A 13,767-nucleotide genomic window follows, 5' to 3' on the forward strand; every position below is an offset into this window, starting at 1 on the left:
TCCCTGGCTTCTCCATTTAAAAGGATCACAGCAGATGGAAAGGACTCCACTGCCTATGACTGATGCACTTACACAAAAACAAGGTCACTTTGCTCAGTGAGGTTATGACAGAATAAGGCTGAGTAAGAGGAAGGTCATGGGTTGGCCCCAGCTAAAGTTAGGGGCTACTCAGATATTGCAACCATGTATTTCAAGAGTGGGGAGTCTATAGCCCTCCAGATGCTGATGGATTCTAATGTCCATCATCCCTGTCTATTGGACATGCTAGCTGGGGCTGATGGGAGTTGGAAGCCAACAACATCTGGAGGGCCACAGGTGCTCCACTCCTGATATACACTGAAAGAGCAAGAGGAATGGGGGAGACCTGTGTGTGTTCAGTTGAATATCTCCATGTACCCTACACATGCACAACTGTGCACACAAAGGGCTGTTGTTGTGCAAGCAAGAATACATGCATACAGGCCTCATGCAAATGTTCAAGTGCACATACCAAGATTGTGGGTGAGGGCCCGAGGCACATTCACTGTGCACAACTTGAGCATCTTCATTGGGCTTTAGTCATGATGACTAGCTGAAGTGCCATTGCTTTCATAGAACTTGCTCATAAATAACTTTTCCCGCACCACCTGGGGCCTGAACATACCATTGCTCCAATGTAACAGTACATTGGGGCCCCTGAGGCATTGTGGGGGAATGAAAATGTATGGTGCCAGCAGCATTTAAGAGTTAGACTTACTTTTTTAGTGTTACTGCTGTACCTAACTCAAGGGAAAGGAAGGAGAGCTGCCACCCCCTTCCTGAACAAAGGTGTTATGTTATCTTTACCACCACTGCTACCCAGGAAGTTTTGCTGAGGAGCCCAACAAGGGGGGGGGCAAAGGTCTCGCAGACCTGGTGCTGGCCCTGAGGTTAATATAGTTGATGAAGCTCATGAGGCTCAGCCTAGTTATTAGTTTATGGTCACCTAATGCTTACCTTGAAGAAGAGATGAGAATTACAAACCCCTGAATTCTTCTCAGGCTTGGATTTTAATGCTATCTTTAACCCTCTCCTACCCCCTCAGCTCCAAAAACCCAACATGGCAGCTTCCTACAACGAGTGTGTTCTCCTGCAGATAACCCTCCCCCCTTCTCTGGTACTGGTCTCCTTAGAGAGCGGACATTCCCATTCCCAGAAGCACTTCCAACTCTCTACCTCCAATGCTTCAAGGATCAATCTCTCCTCTGCATGAAGCCAGGGGTTTAGGAGACTTGCAAGTGATCCCTGACTGTCAAATGGGGGGAGTCAAATTTGGATTGTACTTGAAATGAGCCGAGCCATTTCCTGCTCTTTGGGGGTGGGGGCAGGGGGAGAATGGCTCAACTTATTTCCAATCAAATTCAATGGGAGCCATGGGGTGGCTCATCCATCTCTAGCATAATCATTTTGTAATGAGTCCTGTTAGGCAGACAATAATTGCCAGCCAGAGGAACTGACAACATGGAAATAAATTATTGGTATTTATTTTGTATTTATATTATCCTTCCTTTTCTTTATTAACAAGGTGGGATAAAACATACCATGTATGCAAAACTCTTGGATTGTTGTAATTCCACAAGCTTTTTAATTGCAGCTAATTAAAGCAGGAAAGGTTTTCTGAACTTCTGATGGCATTAAATGCTAAATTAAGCAGAAATTGTTAAAGAGCTTGAACAGTGGTTGTTCTTCTGCATAGCTCTCAAAACACTTTCCAATGGAGGTTAAAACATTATCTCTATTTTGTAAGCAAGAATGGACTTTAATCTTTTCAACATACATGTGATACCAGATATGTTGCATAACACTCTCCCTATCACCACTTCTCATAGAAAGCTAGCCAGTCAGGGAGCCTAGTTATTTTTTCTTTTACATGCTAGCTTTCTGCATGGAGGATTTTTTTTAATGTGCAGAAGCAGCAGAAACAGATTCAAATAACTTTGTTGGGATCCAGTTCAACGTGTCTGTCCTTTGCCATTTTGCCTTTACAGAATCCAGTTGCTAATATTTCCGCTCCTACAACTCCAGTGGCGGAGCCTCTCCCTGTTGTGTCCCCACGTATTCTGTAAAACTGCATTGCTGGTGAAGCAGTTTCCCCCCACACCTTCACTGTTCCATCTGTGCTCCCGGTGAACAGCCTGGTCTGAGTCCCATCAAGAGCCATGGTACTGATCTCAGCATTGCTATGGCAACCAGTAAACTCCTTGATTTTCTGCCCAGTTTCAAGCAGCCAGAAGACAACTGTAGATCCTGCATCTGAGCTGATTACCTAAGAAAGGAGGAGGGGGCAAAAGTTGCTGGAATTAAAACCTTGCTTGTTTCTTCACTGCATCTCCTTCTCTACACAAACACCTTTATTGCTATAACCTTATGCATACATGCACTTCACTTATATAATTGCCAGCATTTGAAATGCAAACCTGAAAAATGTCGACATTGATTTTCTCATCTGCTTTCTTTCAGCTCATTGGACGATTTATCTTCCTTTCCCATTAAAGTTTATGGACTGGTTCTTATCCTGTCTTAAATACCTACCTTCACAGCAAGCTCCGTTTAACTAAAGAATAATTATTTAACTGCCGTTATCACTCAACAGAAAAGAGAGGTGACTTGTTCCTTCTAACGATAATACCCCAGTCCAGAGAGGGCAATGTGTCCTTAGCAATGAGAATTGCAGTCCTTTTCCAACAAAAATTCTAAAGGCGCACTAGACAAAGTGCTTTGTACTGTGGAGGGAGATAAACCAACCTTACTTATCTCAGCAATTGATCCACTGAGTAATGGATCTTTAAAGCTGATCTAGGGAATGTCTCTGTATGCATTAGCTTTAATTTTAAAAATGTAACAGCGTGGTTAGAACTGAAGAAAATCCATTTGGAGATGGATCATGCTTACTCTCCTGTGATAGCTTTGAGTCCAGGGTATGCTACCTTGCTTATAAAATAACATTTGTGTTGCCATTTTCTCTGTGATTTATTGTGGGCGAGTCAAATCCTGTTAGCCTAATTCAGGGTCAGGAATGGACAACCTGCAGCCCTAGGCTCACATCATGCCATTAAGCTAATTTCATGCAGTGGATGAGGGGAAAGTGGGTGGCAGAAAGAGAAGAGGGGACCCTACCCAACTGTGGATATGGGCTCACAAGGAATGGACAGATCAACCTAGTTCCACCCCATGCCAGTTTCATCTGCAAGCACAATGTGTCTGTCTCATCCCATATGTGGAAGAAATGATGATGATGATGATTCTCAACCACCTTTCACCCGGAGGTTCCAAGGCAGGTTGCAACAATTTAAAATTCAATATTAAAAACAGTTTAAAATAAATCAGAGTCACAGGAATAGGATGGGTCCTGAAAACATATTATCTCAAGTGTCAAAGGCCAGGGCAAAGAGATGTGTCTTCAGCATACAACAGAAAGCTATACAATGAACGTGCCTGATGCACCTCTGTGGGGAGGGATGTTCACAACCTAGGAGCTGTCACAGAGAATACTTTCTGCTGGGCCACCATCAGCCAAAATTCTGAGGGCAGTGGAACCACCAAGAGGGCCCCCTAAACTGATCCTTCCTTGTCACTTTAAGGTTAAGAGCATTTTATGTGTCTGAGCTGAACAATCATTTAGTTTTTATCACCCAAGAACATTTACACAGATTGTTTTGCCTGCTGTATCATTTGGGTTTTACTGTTTTTGGTCTTGGAGGTTTTGCTGCTACTAACATTCCATATTTTAAATGGTCGTTCTATTTTAAATGCATCTTGGATTTACTAAGTGACACTTTGGCAACTGAAAAGTTAAAAGCAGGATATAATCCTCTGGAATCAAAACAGATAAATGTTAATTCCAAACACAAAATATATGCTAGGGGGCAATGGTTGTTTATTGCAGTCAAACGTAGGCTAATGGAAGGTTTATAACAGCTACTTGTCTTTAACACCACCTCTGACCAAAAAAACCCAACGAAATGCTACACCGTCTCTGTAGAAATATGATGTCATTCTTCCAAAGATATGATTTGGAGAGGTCAACCTCAAATGCCTGCACTTTAATAAAAAAAAAAACCTTACACAACTGAGACTAATCAAGTGAAATAAGTTTGCTGCCCTTCAACTCTGATAATTAAATGAATCTTCCTTGTGAAGAAGTGATATGCTGCATACTTATCATATCAAATTAGCTGTGCTCCTCTAAAGCCCTGAAAGTATCATTACAAATGGTGCCCAAGCAGAATTTTAATTGCTACCCAATGTGCTTTTAATAACAGAAGCTTTGCCCACTGGTAATATTGCAAACTCTCCTCCAAAAAAAAAGGAAATCGGGATAGTTAGGCTTGTCAGTGCAATACAAAGCAGTGGGGAAGAAGCCATCTGAGCCTCCCTCTTGACAGAAACTGAAAAGGTAAGAACATAAAGTTAGTAACAAAAGACACCGTGGGTTTGATGGTCTCAGGCCCAGCATGTAGTACTCTGTGTGTGTGTGCGTGTGTGTGTTTAAATGGCTTTATCTGTTTTCTGTCTAGTCATTCAGAGAGAAGCTTAGCTGTGCTGTTTCTTCCAATGGATAGGTGTGAGGAATTTATGGGGAATAGGTCATTTTATATGTGGGGAATTAGATCGTGCTAGGTCAAGAAGGAGAATCTCTCTAGATCAGGAGTGGGGAAGCAGTGACCCCACAGAAAAACCTTTCAGAACTTCAAATCGGCAGCAAGATGTTACATTCCAATGGACTGTTGAACAGGAATGAAGGATCTATCCATTTCAGGTTTCTCAGTTTTTCATTTTTCCACTCTTAAATTCTTTTCTCCACATTTTTGTAGCCATTTGTGTTTTTTTAAAACATCGTTATGAAAATTCTTCAGAATTTTAGTTCAAATTTCTCCTAAGAAACATATGTTTGTATTCAGTACACATTTTTGCAATTTCTCTTAATATAATGCATTTCTGAATATTATTTTCACGAATATATTCATTGTTATGCACACTTTCCCCTAGTATATGCATTTTTGTAAGCATTGGTTGGAGAACTGCATCACAAAATTCAGATTAATGTAAATTTTGTAGGATGGCTGTGTTGAACAAAAACATGCACTTTCTGGCAATGTTCTATTGTGTCATTAAGTGTGAATTTGATAGATTCAGCTCTAAATGTGAACTGCATCTAATTTCTCCCCCATCCCTAGTTCCTGCAAGAACCAATTAAGCAACAAGATTAGGAGGATCTGAAAGCCTGGGTGAAGACGTAAATGACAAAACTGAAATACTGATGACAGCTGACACACTTGTAAATTCAGAAGTGCAGGGTCCCTTTGTAATAGTCACAGCCATGCCCTTCTAAGATTATAGAACCTTCTAAGAATACTTAGGCTTGAATACAGCTTTCCGCTTCTCTGTCACCGTCACCATTTGACTGTTTTATCTCACTGCCAGAGATATTGCTTGAACTACAGAATTCACTGTCTACATGTTTATTTTCTGCTGCTACCAAACTGTTTGATGATGTAGATAGGACACTATCATCAGAATTCACTGTCTCTTCTTCTGCAGTTACAGAATTCTCACTCTACACACCATGGCTTTTTGAAGTAGGAACTAATTGAAACTCCTTTCACTCTGATTGGCTCCAATCAGCAGGAAACAACAAGGAAGCAAGTTAGAAGATTAGTCTCAGTGGCTAACGCACTCCCCTTTCATACTGATTGGCTCACAGGACGCTGGAGACATAGACACCCTGCAGGGACCAGCTCCCCAAAAATAAAGAGTTTAAGACCCCCTGAGACCCTGGATGATTACACTCCTGTCCCTGACACACCTGCAGAAGCAGGGAATTGAACAAAGATGGAAGATGGGTCTCACCCAAAATGGAACCCTGGAAAGGGCTCACTCCAAAGATCCCTAGTCCAGGCTAGTACATAACAGGACAGATGCTCTATCAAGTATTTGGGCCCCAAGCTGTTTGGGGCCTTATAAGTCAAAATCAACACCTTAAATTGGGTTCAGAAGTGGATATGCAGCCAGAGAAATTGGTGTAATATGACTCTGACTTTGCAGGCAGCTCAATAACTGCATTCTGCAGCAGCTGCAGCTTCCAAACTGTCTTAAAGGGTAGCTCCATGTACAGTAGTCTAGACTGGATAGCCTTTCCAGCCCAGGAACTGTTGCACTAGCCCTAATCCTTGTGAATTAGGTGGGGTGAAGTGTCATCAACCATAGCTGTTGAACCACGCTAGAAATAGGCACTCCTAGTCCCTGTGGCTGCTTGAGTCTCCAATGACCAAGCTCAGTCCAGGAATAGTCCTAGACTACACACCTGCTCTTCAAAGGCAGGTTGCAACATCATCCAAAACAGGCCATCTCCCAACTTCATGGACACAGAAACCCCACCCACTAACAATGCCCCCATCTTGTCAGGATTCAGCTTCATTTTATTGCCCCCATCCCCGATCCTGCCCTTTACCACCCCCAGGCTCTAATTCAACACTTCATTGTCTCACCTGAGTCAAATGGATTCGAGAGCTACAGCTGGGTGTCATTAACATATTGATGACACTTCACCCCACCTAATTCTCAAGGATTAGGCTTTGTGCAACAGGATTTCCTCCTCCCTCCCCCCACACACAGACCACACTCCATCCCCATATCTACTCTGAAAGGTTGGGGGAACCCCCAGAACAGATTTAGGGGGGAGCGGGGGGACAAGAGGGGGAGAACATTCTGTTGTGCAAGGAGAAATCCTTGCACTGACAGAACGTTCACCTTAGCCCTACACTGAAAACAACCTCATTTGCTTTACCGCTGAGCTATGGCCCCCTCCCCCTTTGTCTTTCATATACTTTTTCGCAGTGGAATCAAAAATTCTGCTCTTTGTGTCTTCTCTCACATCTTCTGATGAGAGGTTTCTTTGGTCTGTACTTCTTCAGTGCTTCCAGTATGGAATTCCAATATTTGTTGTGTTCCGCCAGTGAGTGCAGAATATATTCGATCAGCTCTTAGTGTCCCAATTGCATGTTTGCTAGTAACCTGAGAGCCATTTTTACACACTGTGCAGAGGTCATCCTGCATTTGCCATGGGGCATATACTCAACAGCCAATCACACCTCTCCAATGAGTATACATCTATATATGCATGTCACATTCATTTTCAGACATATACTTAAAACTTCTTAGGTATACACTGAATGTGTGAACTGGCCCTCAGCATGTTTCTTTGTACATTTTCTCCTCTTAAAAATGTCAGTGCGTTCCCGTCCATTTGTGATTTTATCCTGCCAATCATGATTTGCATTAGCTATAGTGCTGGAATCCACCAAGGCATGATATGAGCTTCCATATTGAGTATTCGGCATAAAAAACTCTTTTCAGCTACATTTAGACTTCTGCAGTCACTCTTATTCAGGTTCCAAATACCTGATTCATATAAAAATACATGACGTATTGCATCATATACACTTGCAGCTTATCCATCTCTTTGCAGGTTACAAAAATGGCCGCAGTGCATCAAATGCAGTAATTGTTTTACACCTGCTCATGAAGTCACTGCAGAAGTCACTGCTAATCTGAGACAGCAGGCACATTTTTTCAATAGTTCACAACACATACAAGTTGGAGAGATCTACAAAGCAGGGATACCTATACAGTTAGAAATCTTTTTCTTCGAGTACCACCAAAGACAAGCATTATAATTTCATACTATATTTACAGTCTTTTGTAGCTCCAGAGGACTCAGTGCAGCACTGCAACGTTATCTATATGTGTTATTATATACATGATCTTCATCCAACTTGGACACATCTCAAACTAGCTGTTAAATTCCTTTGTTAACCTCCACATTGTTTCATCAATTACATAACTGAATAACATTGGAACCTGGATTGTTCTTTGCCTAATATCCATCTTCACACTGAAATTTTGAAGCACTCTGACTTTGTGCACATGGAAGCAGTGGATCTAGATTTAAATTCTCTCATTACTCAAATGTAATCAACTGGTATTCCATCTGCTCTCAGGAGATCATGAATTGTCTCTTGCTGATAAATCAAATGTAAAAGCAAAAGTACTGAAATGTGATGTTTTAGCAGTTGCTTATATCAATTATATGTTGATATAAGCAACTGCTAAAAGTGAGAAAATATTGTTGAAGGCTCTGATCAAAAAACCAGAGGCTCAATTCAGACGTTACACCAAATCATGATTTGCATTAGCTATAGTGCTGGAATCCAAGGCATGATATGAGCTTCCAAATGTATAACAGTTGTTATATGTCTTCAAGTCAATTACAACTTATGGTGAACCTATGAATCAACAACCTCCAGAAGCATCTGTTATAAACCACCATTTTCAGATCTTGTAAGTTCAGGTGTGTGGCTTCCTTTATAGAATCAATCCATCTCTTGTTTATTCTTTTTCTACATTTCAGATGAGTTGATTTTTCTCTTACCAACTTTTTTCACTGTCCAACTTTCACATCCATACATAGAGATCAGGAATACCATGGTCTGAATGATCCTGACTTTAGTGTTCAGTGATACATCTTTGCATTTGAGGACCTTTTCTAGTTCTCTCACAGCTGCCCTCCCCAGTCCTAGCCTTCTTCTGTTTTCTTGACTATTGTCTCCATAAAATTATGCATGGCATGGAGAATGTGCATAGAGCAAAGTTTTTCTCCTTCTCTCTTGACACTAGAACTCGTGGACATCCAATAAAACTGAATATTGGAAGTTTCAGGACAGACAAAATAAAGTACTTCTTCACACAGTGCATAGTTAAACTATGGAACTCACTCCCACAGGAGTCAGTGATGGTCACAACTTGGATGGATTCAAAAGAGGATTAGCAAATTCATGAAGGATAAGGCTATCGATGGTTACTCACCATGATGGCTATGCTCTCCATGATCGGAGGTAGCATGTTTCTGAATGCTAGTTGCTGGAAACTGTAGGACAGGAGAATGCTCAGGTCCTGCTTGTGGGCTTCCCATAAGCATCTGTGTTTGGCCAGTGTGAGAACAGGATGCTGGACTAGATGGGCCATTGGCCTGATCCAGCAGGCTCTTATTATGTTCTTATGTTCCCCAAAGCAATGGATTTCCAACAGCTGCATTTGTCAAAAGCAGTATGTGCACTTGACCAGCTACTCTGATTAGCAGTGCACCTGCTGAACCTCTCCCTCTTTCTCTGTATGTGGTTTAGTGGTCAGAGTGTCAGACTAGGAGTAAAGAGATCAAGATTTAAAACTCTACTTAGCCATGATACTCACCAGGTGAAACTTGAGTGGCCCGCTCTTTCAGCCTAACTTACTATAGGGTTGTTGTAGAGGGAGAGAAACTTTGTATACTGTTCTAAGGAAGGGCGGGGTAAAAATGAAATGAAGTGAAACAACAGCTCCTCCCTGGGGCTCGTTAGTTTACAAAAGTTTCTCTCGGTCAGTTTAGTAAAGGGGGTTCATGGCAGAGGTGTATAATATTGTGTATGGTGTGGTAAAAGTGGATAGAGAGGTTTTCTCCCTCTTCCGTAATACTCGAACCTGAAGTCATCCAATAAAGCTGAATAGTGGTGGATTCAGGATAGACAAAAGGTAGTGCTCCTTCACACATCACATAGCTGAACTATGGAATTCACTGCCGCCCTGGGCTCCTACTGGGAGGAAGGGCGGGATATACATTAAATAAATAAATAAATAAATAAATAAAATGTAATGATGGCCACAAACCTGGGTGGCTTTAAAAGAAGATTAGACAAATTCACGGAGAATGCAGCTATCAATGGCTACTACCCATGATGTCTTTATGCTATCTTCAAAAAAGACAGCATGCCTCTGAATACGCATAGCTGCAGAACATGACCAGGAGAGTTCTATTGTGCTTGTGTGCTTTCCATAGGCATCTAGTTAGCCACAGTTGGAACGGAATGCTTGACTAGATGGGCCTGTGGTCTGATCCAGCAGGGCTCATATTAAATTCTTATGGTTAATGGAACAACATTGGTCATTTCACACTTCTCCACTCCTCCTGGGAAAATCAAAGTATCTGGAAAGGCTCTTTGTCTCTGCAGTGTGTAACATAAGAAAGGACACTGAATGAAACCATTCTTGGTCAATCTCCAAAGAGGAACATGCCTCCTCTAGTATACAGCCCAGGTCAACTCTCTTCATTATCCCTTAATCAGTCCCTTCTTCAATTCAACCTTTCTTGATCTTTTCCTCTCCTTGTGACCAGGTGTTCTCAGCATGAGGGTTTTTTTGTCTAACTTAACAACATCCTCCTATTGATTCCCCCATCACTGCCATTGTCAAGGTCTGCCCTGGAGTATATCTGGGCTAACAGGGACATCCCTATTTGTTTTTATTTATTTATTAAATGTTTCTAACCCCGCTCATTAGGCAAAAAGGCTCCCAGTACAGCTTACAGAGATCAATAGTAAGATAAACTCTGCCCTCCGGCTTACAAACCAAAAGAAACGACACACAAGGAAATAGAGTTGGGGAGGGAAGGGGGTGGAAAGCAAACTCCTTAAAGTTACAGCTCCCTGGTAAATGGGTGTTGGAATCCTTCTTTCTCCTTTAGTTTCACAATGAAACAAAATAAAGTGACAGGCTGCATTAACTGCTTGCACAGTGGTACATTTGAGCTGATATTTTCATTGATATGTAAAAATCAATCATATCTTTCACTCTGGAAGAGCCCCCAAGGAATGTTTTGAAAATTGAAAGGTAAAGTAAGAGAAAATCGGCTATTTCCGCCTCTCAGACACAAAAGAAACCATTATGATGGGGGGGAAATGGATTTGTTTTAATTATGCAGCCTGACTTCACAGCAGTAAAAGAAAATGCCACAAGGCTAAAAGCTTGTGAAATATTAGGCTGGAACAGTACTTTGGGAGGCAACAAGGCAAAGTGGAGAAAGAGAGCAACTCTCAGCTCCTTTGAGATGGATGGACCACAGCAGGGATGGAGAAAGTGTGGACTACATTTCTCATTGCCCCTCACCACTGGCTGCACTGGCTGTGGCTGAAGGGAGTTGGAGTCCATTGATACCTGGAGAGTGACAGGTTCCCAGGTTATTCCTAGCAAGAGATCAAGCCAAAAATGGGTGCTATGCAAGAACAGCAAAATGAACGCTTTCAGGCTAGAATAACTGCACCTACATACCTAGCTGTCTAGTTTGGGGCACAGCATTCCTTGTTGCTTGAAGAGTATCCCCATATGAAGCTGCCTGGACCTTAAGATCAGCCTCAGAGGCACTGCTCATGGCTCTGCCTTCAAGATCAAACAGATTAGTGGCATTAGAGATGTCATCTTTCCATTGGTGGACCCGTATCTGTGGACCACCCTCCTAAGCCTCCTAATATGCATTTGGATCCATGGCTTTTAAACAGATCTTGAAAACCCACTTATTTCAAGTTGGCTTTACCTGAGATGCTATTTTTAGCTGAGTTCTGAGATGTAATGATTTATACTCAGAAGCAGCTTGCCAGGTTGGATTGAGCTGTTATGCTAGCTTCCCAGCATGTGGGTTACTGTTATTACCCGGAGGTGGAAGGGGGGAAAGGTCAGCATGGTGCAAACACTCTGATGGAACCAATTTGGAGCTCCTGAAGATGTGTTTCCACCACGCTGACCTCCCTACCACCTTGTTCTGTGACCCGCCTGCCAGGAAGCTGCCATAGCTTGAGCTGCTTCTGCTTAGGCTTTTGCTGTTTTAAAATTGCTCACTTCCAAATTGCTAAAACTAGTTTTGAAGGAATGTGCTGCTTCATTGTGAAATATTTTAAACGGCTGTTTTACATTATTATTTTTAATGGTGTATTGTAGACTTATGGGGTTTGTGTTGTTTTCCTTTTTCTGCCTTGGGAAGGTTTTTTTTTTAAGAAAAGAAAAAACACCAATATTGGCATAGAAATATTTTAAATAAACAAACTTAGTTAAAGCTCTCCATTCCAGGCTGGAGCTCTGGTACCTTGAAGAAGGGAGATGTCTGAGCCGCAGGCAATGCATTCAAAGTGGTGCTCCAGTTGTTTAGCCATTAAAAGCTGTAGATGGGTAAAGAAAGAAAGGCAGATGAAATGCCAAAGGGCCAACATGGGCATGGTTCTTGATGCCAAAGCTCTTTCTGAAAGGGCCTCCTGGTTTGGGAGCAGGCAAAGCCCATACACAGCAATAGAGGCAGGAGCCTCACAGTCAGCAGTCTAGGGAAGGTAAGAAGGCAGACCACCTAGAAGAGTGGAAGGACTATGAAGTCTTCTGACACACAGCCATGCCAAGAGACAGGATACCAACAGAGGTCTGCCAGAGTTTGGCAAAGGGGGATTGTCAAGACAAGCCTTATAGGACAAGGGACAGATCATTGAGAGAGCTACTTGTTCTGACAATGATTCCTTCTGGAATTCCGAGTTCAGAGGTTTCAGAGGCTCCAGAATATCCAGGCTACCTGGGTCATCAAGCTCATGGAACAGTCATCCAGTGAAACTGAGCACTGGGACCCACAAAAGGAAGAGTTTCTTCACACAGTGCATAGGTTACCTATGAGTTTGGCTACTACCACAAGATGTAGCCCTGACCGGCTGTAAAAGAGGATGTGACAAATTCATGGAGGATGAAGTTATCAGTCACTGTTGGTTATGATAACCATATCATCTCCAATATTAGAGGCAGTATGTCATGACATCGGAATCCAGCCGTGAGCCAGGCATGGAGTTGGAGGCTGCAGCGGCAGCAGATGGGGAGCTGGGTCAGATTCAGAGCTCAGAGCTGAGTCCTGAGGCTACTGGACAAACCTCCCAGACATTCTCTGTGTTTCTGGGGAAGAAGGACTGACTGTTAAACCATTCTGGAAATTGTAGCTCTGTCAGAAGAACAGGAGTCTCCTAACAACTCTTTGCACCCTACAAAAACTACACTTCCCAGCATTCTTCGGGGGAAGCCGTTACTTTAAAGTGGAATAATAGTGGAATAAATGTATGGTGTGAATGTGGTCTGAATTCCAATTGCTGGGGAACATGTGCGGGAATGCTCTGTTGTACTCGTGTTGCGCTCCTTGGAGGCATCTGCTTGGCCACTGTGGGAAACGGAATGCTGAACTCCAGAGGCTTTAGGGCTTATCTAGCAGGGCTCTTCTTAGAATCATAGAATAGTAGAGTTGGAAGGGGCCTGCCCAATCCCCTGCTCAATGCAAGAATCTGATTTAAAGCATACCCAACAGGTGGCTGCCCAACTGCCTCTTGAATGCATCCACTGTTGGAGAGCTCACTACCTCCCTAGGTAATTGGTTCCATTGTCGTACTGCTCTAACGGTTAAGAAGTTTTCATGATGTTCAGTTGAAATCTGGCTTCCTGTAACTTGAGCCCATTATTCCATGTCTCGCACTCTGGGATGATTGAGAAGAAATCCTGGCCCTCCTCTGTGTGACAACCTTTCAAGTACTTGAGGAGTGCTATTGTATCTCCTCTCAGTCTTCTCTTCTCCAGGCTAAACATGCCCAGTTCTTTCAGTCTCTCCTCATAGGGCTTTGTTTCCAGTGCCCTGATGATCCTTGTTGCCCTCCGCTGAACCTCTTCCAGTTTGTCTGCATCCTTCTTGAGGTGCAAAGACCAGCACTGCATGCAGTACTCAAGATAAGGCTTAACCAGTGCTGAATAGAGGGGAACTAATACAGGAGTGCCCCACTCATATGGCAGGTTACGTAACCTTCCAGACCCCTGCCAAAAAGCAAAACCCACCGAAAAGCAGAACTCCATCAATAAAATGGCACCCGACACCCA

At 42.7% G+C, this 13,767-nt stretch overlaps 1 protein-coding gene across 1 annotated transcript in view; it reads right to left on the reverse strand.

The window, feature by feature from the left end:
• The window catches only part of WDR49 (WD repeat domain 49), a 140,510-nt gene that overhangs the window by 66,300 nt on the left and 60,443 nt on the right, over window positions 1–13,767 (reverse strand). Inside the window, exon 9 of the mRNA XM_061634496.1 lies at window positions 2,120–2,284. Within this exon, the coding sequence (XP_061490480.1) occupies window positions 2,120–2,284 (165 nt within the window). The remainder of the gene's footprint in view (window positions 1–2,119; window positions 2,285–13,767) is intronic.

The sequence above is a fragment of the Rhineura floridana genome, chromosome 7 (genome assembly GCF_030035675.1).
Source record: "Rhineura floridana isolate rRhiFlo1 chromosome 7, rRhiFlo1.hap2, whole genome shotgun sequence".
NCBI lineage: Eukaryota > Metazoa > Chordata > Lepidosauria > Squamata > Rhineuridae > Rhineura > Rhineura floridana.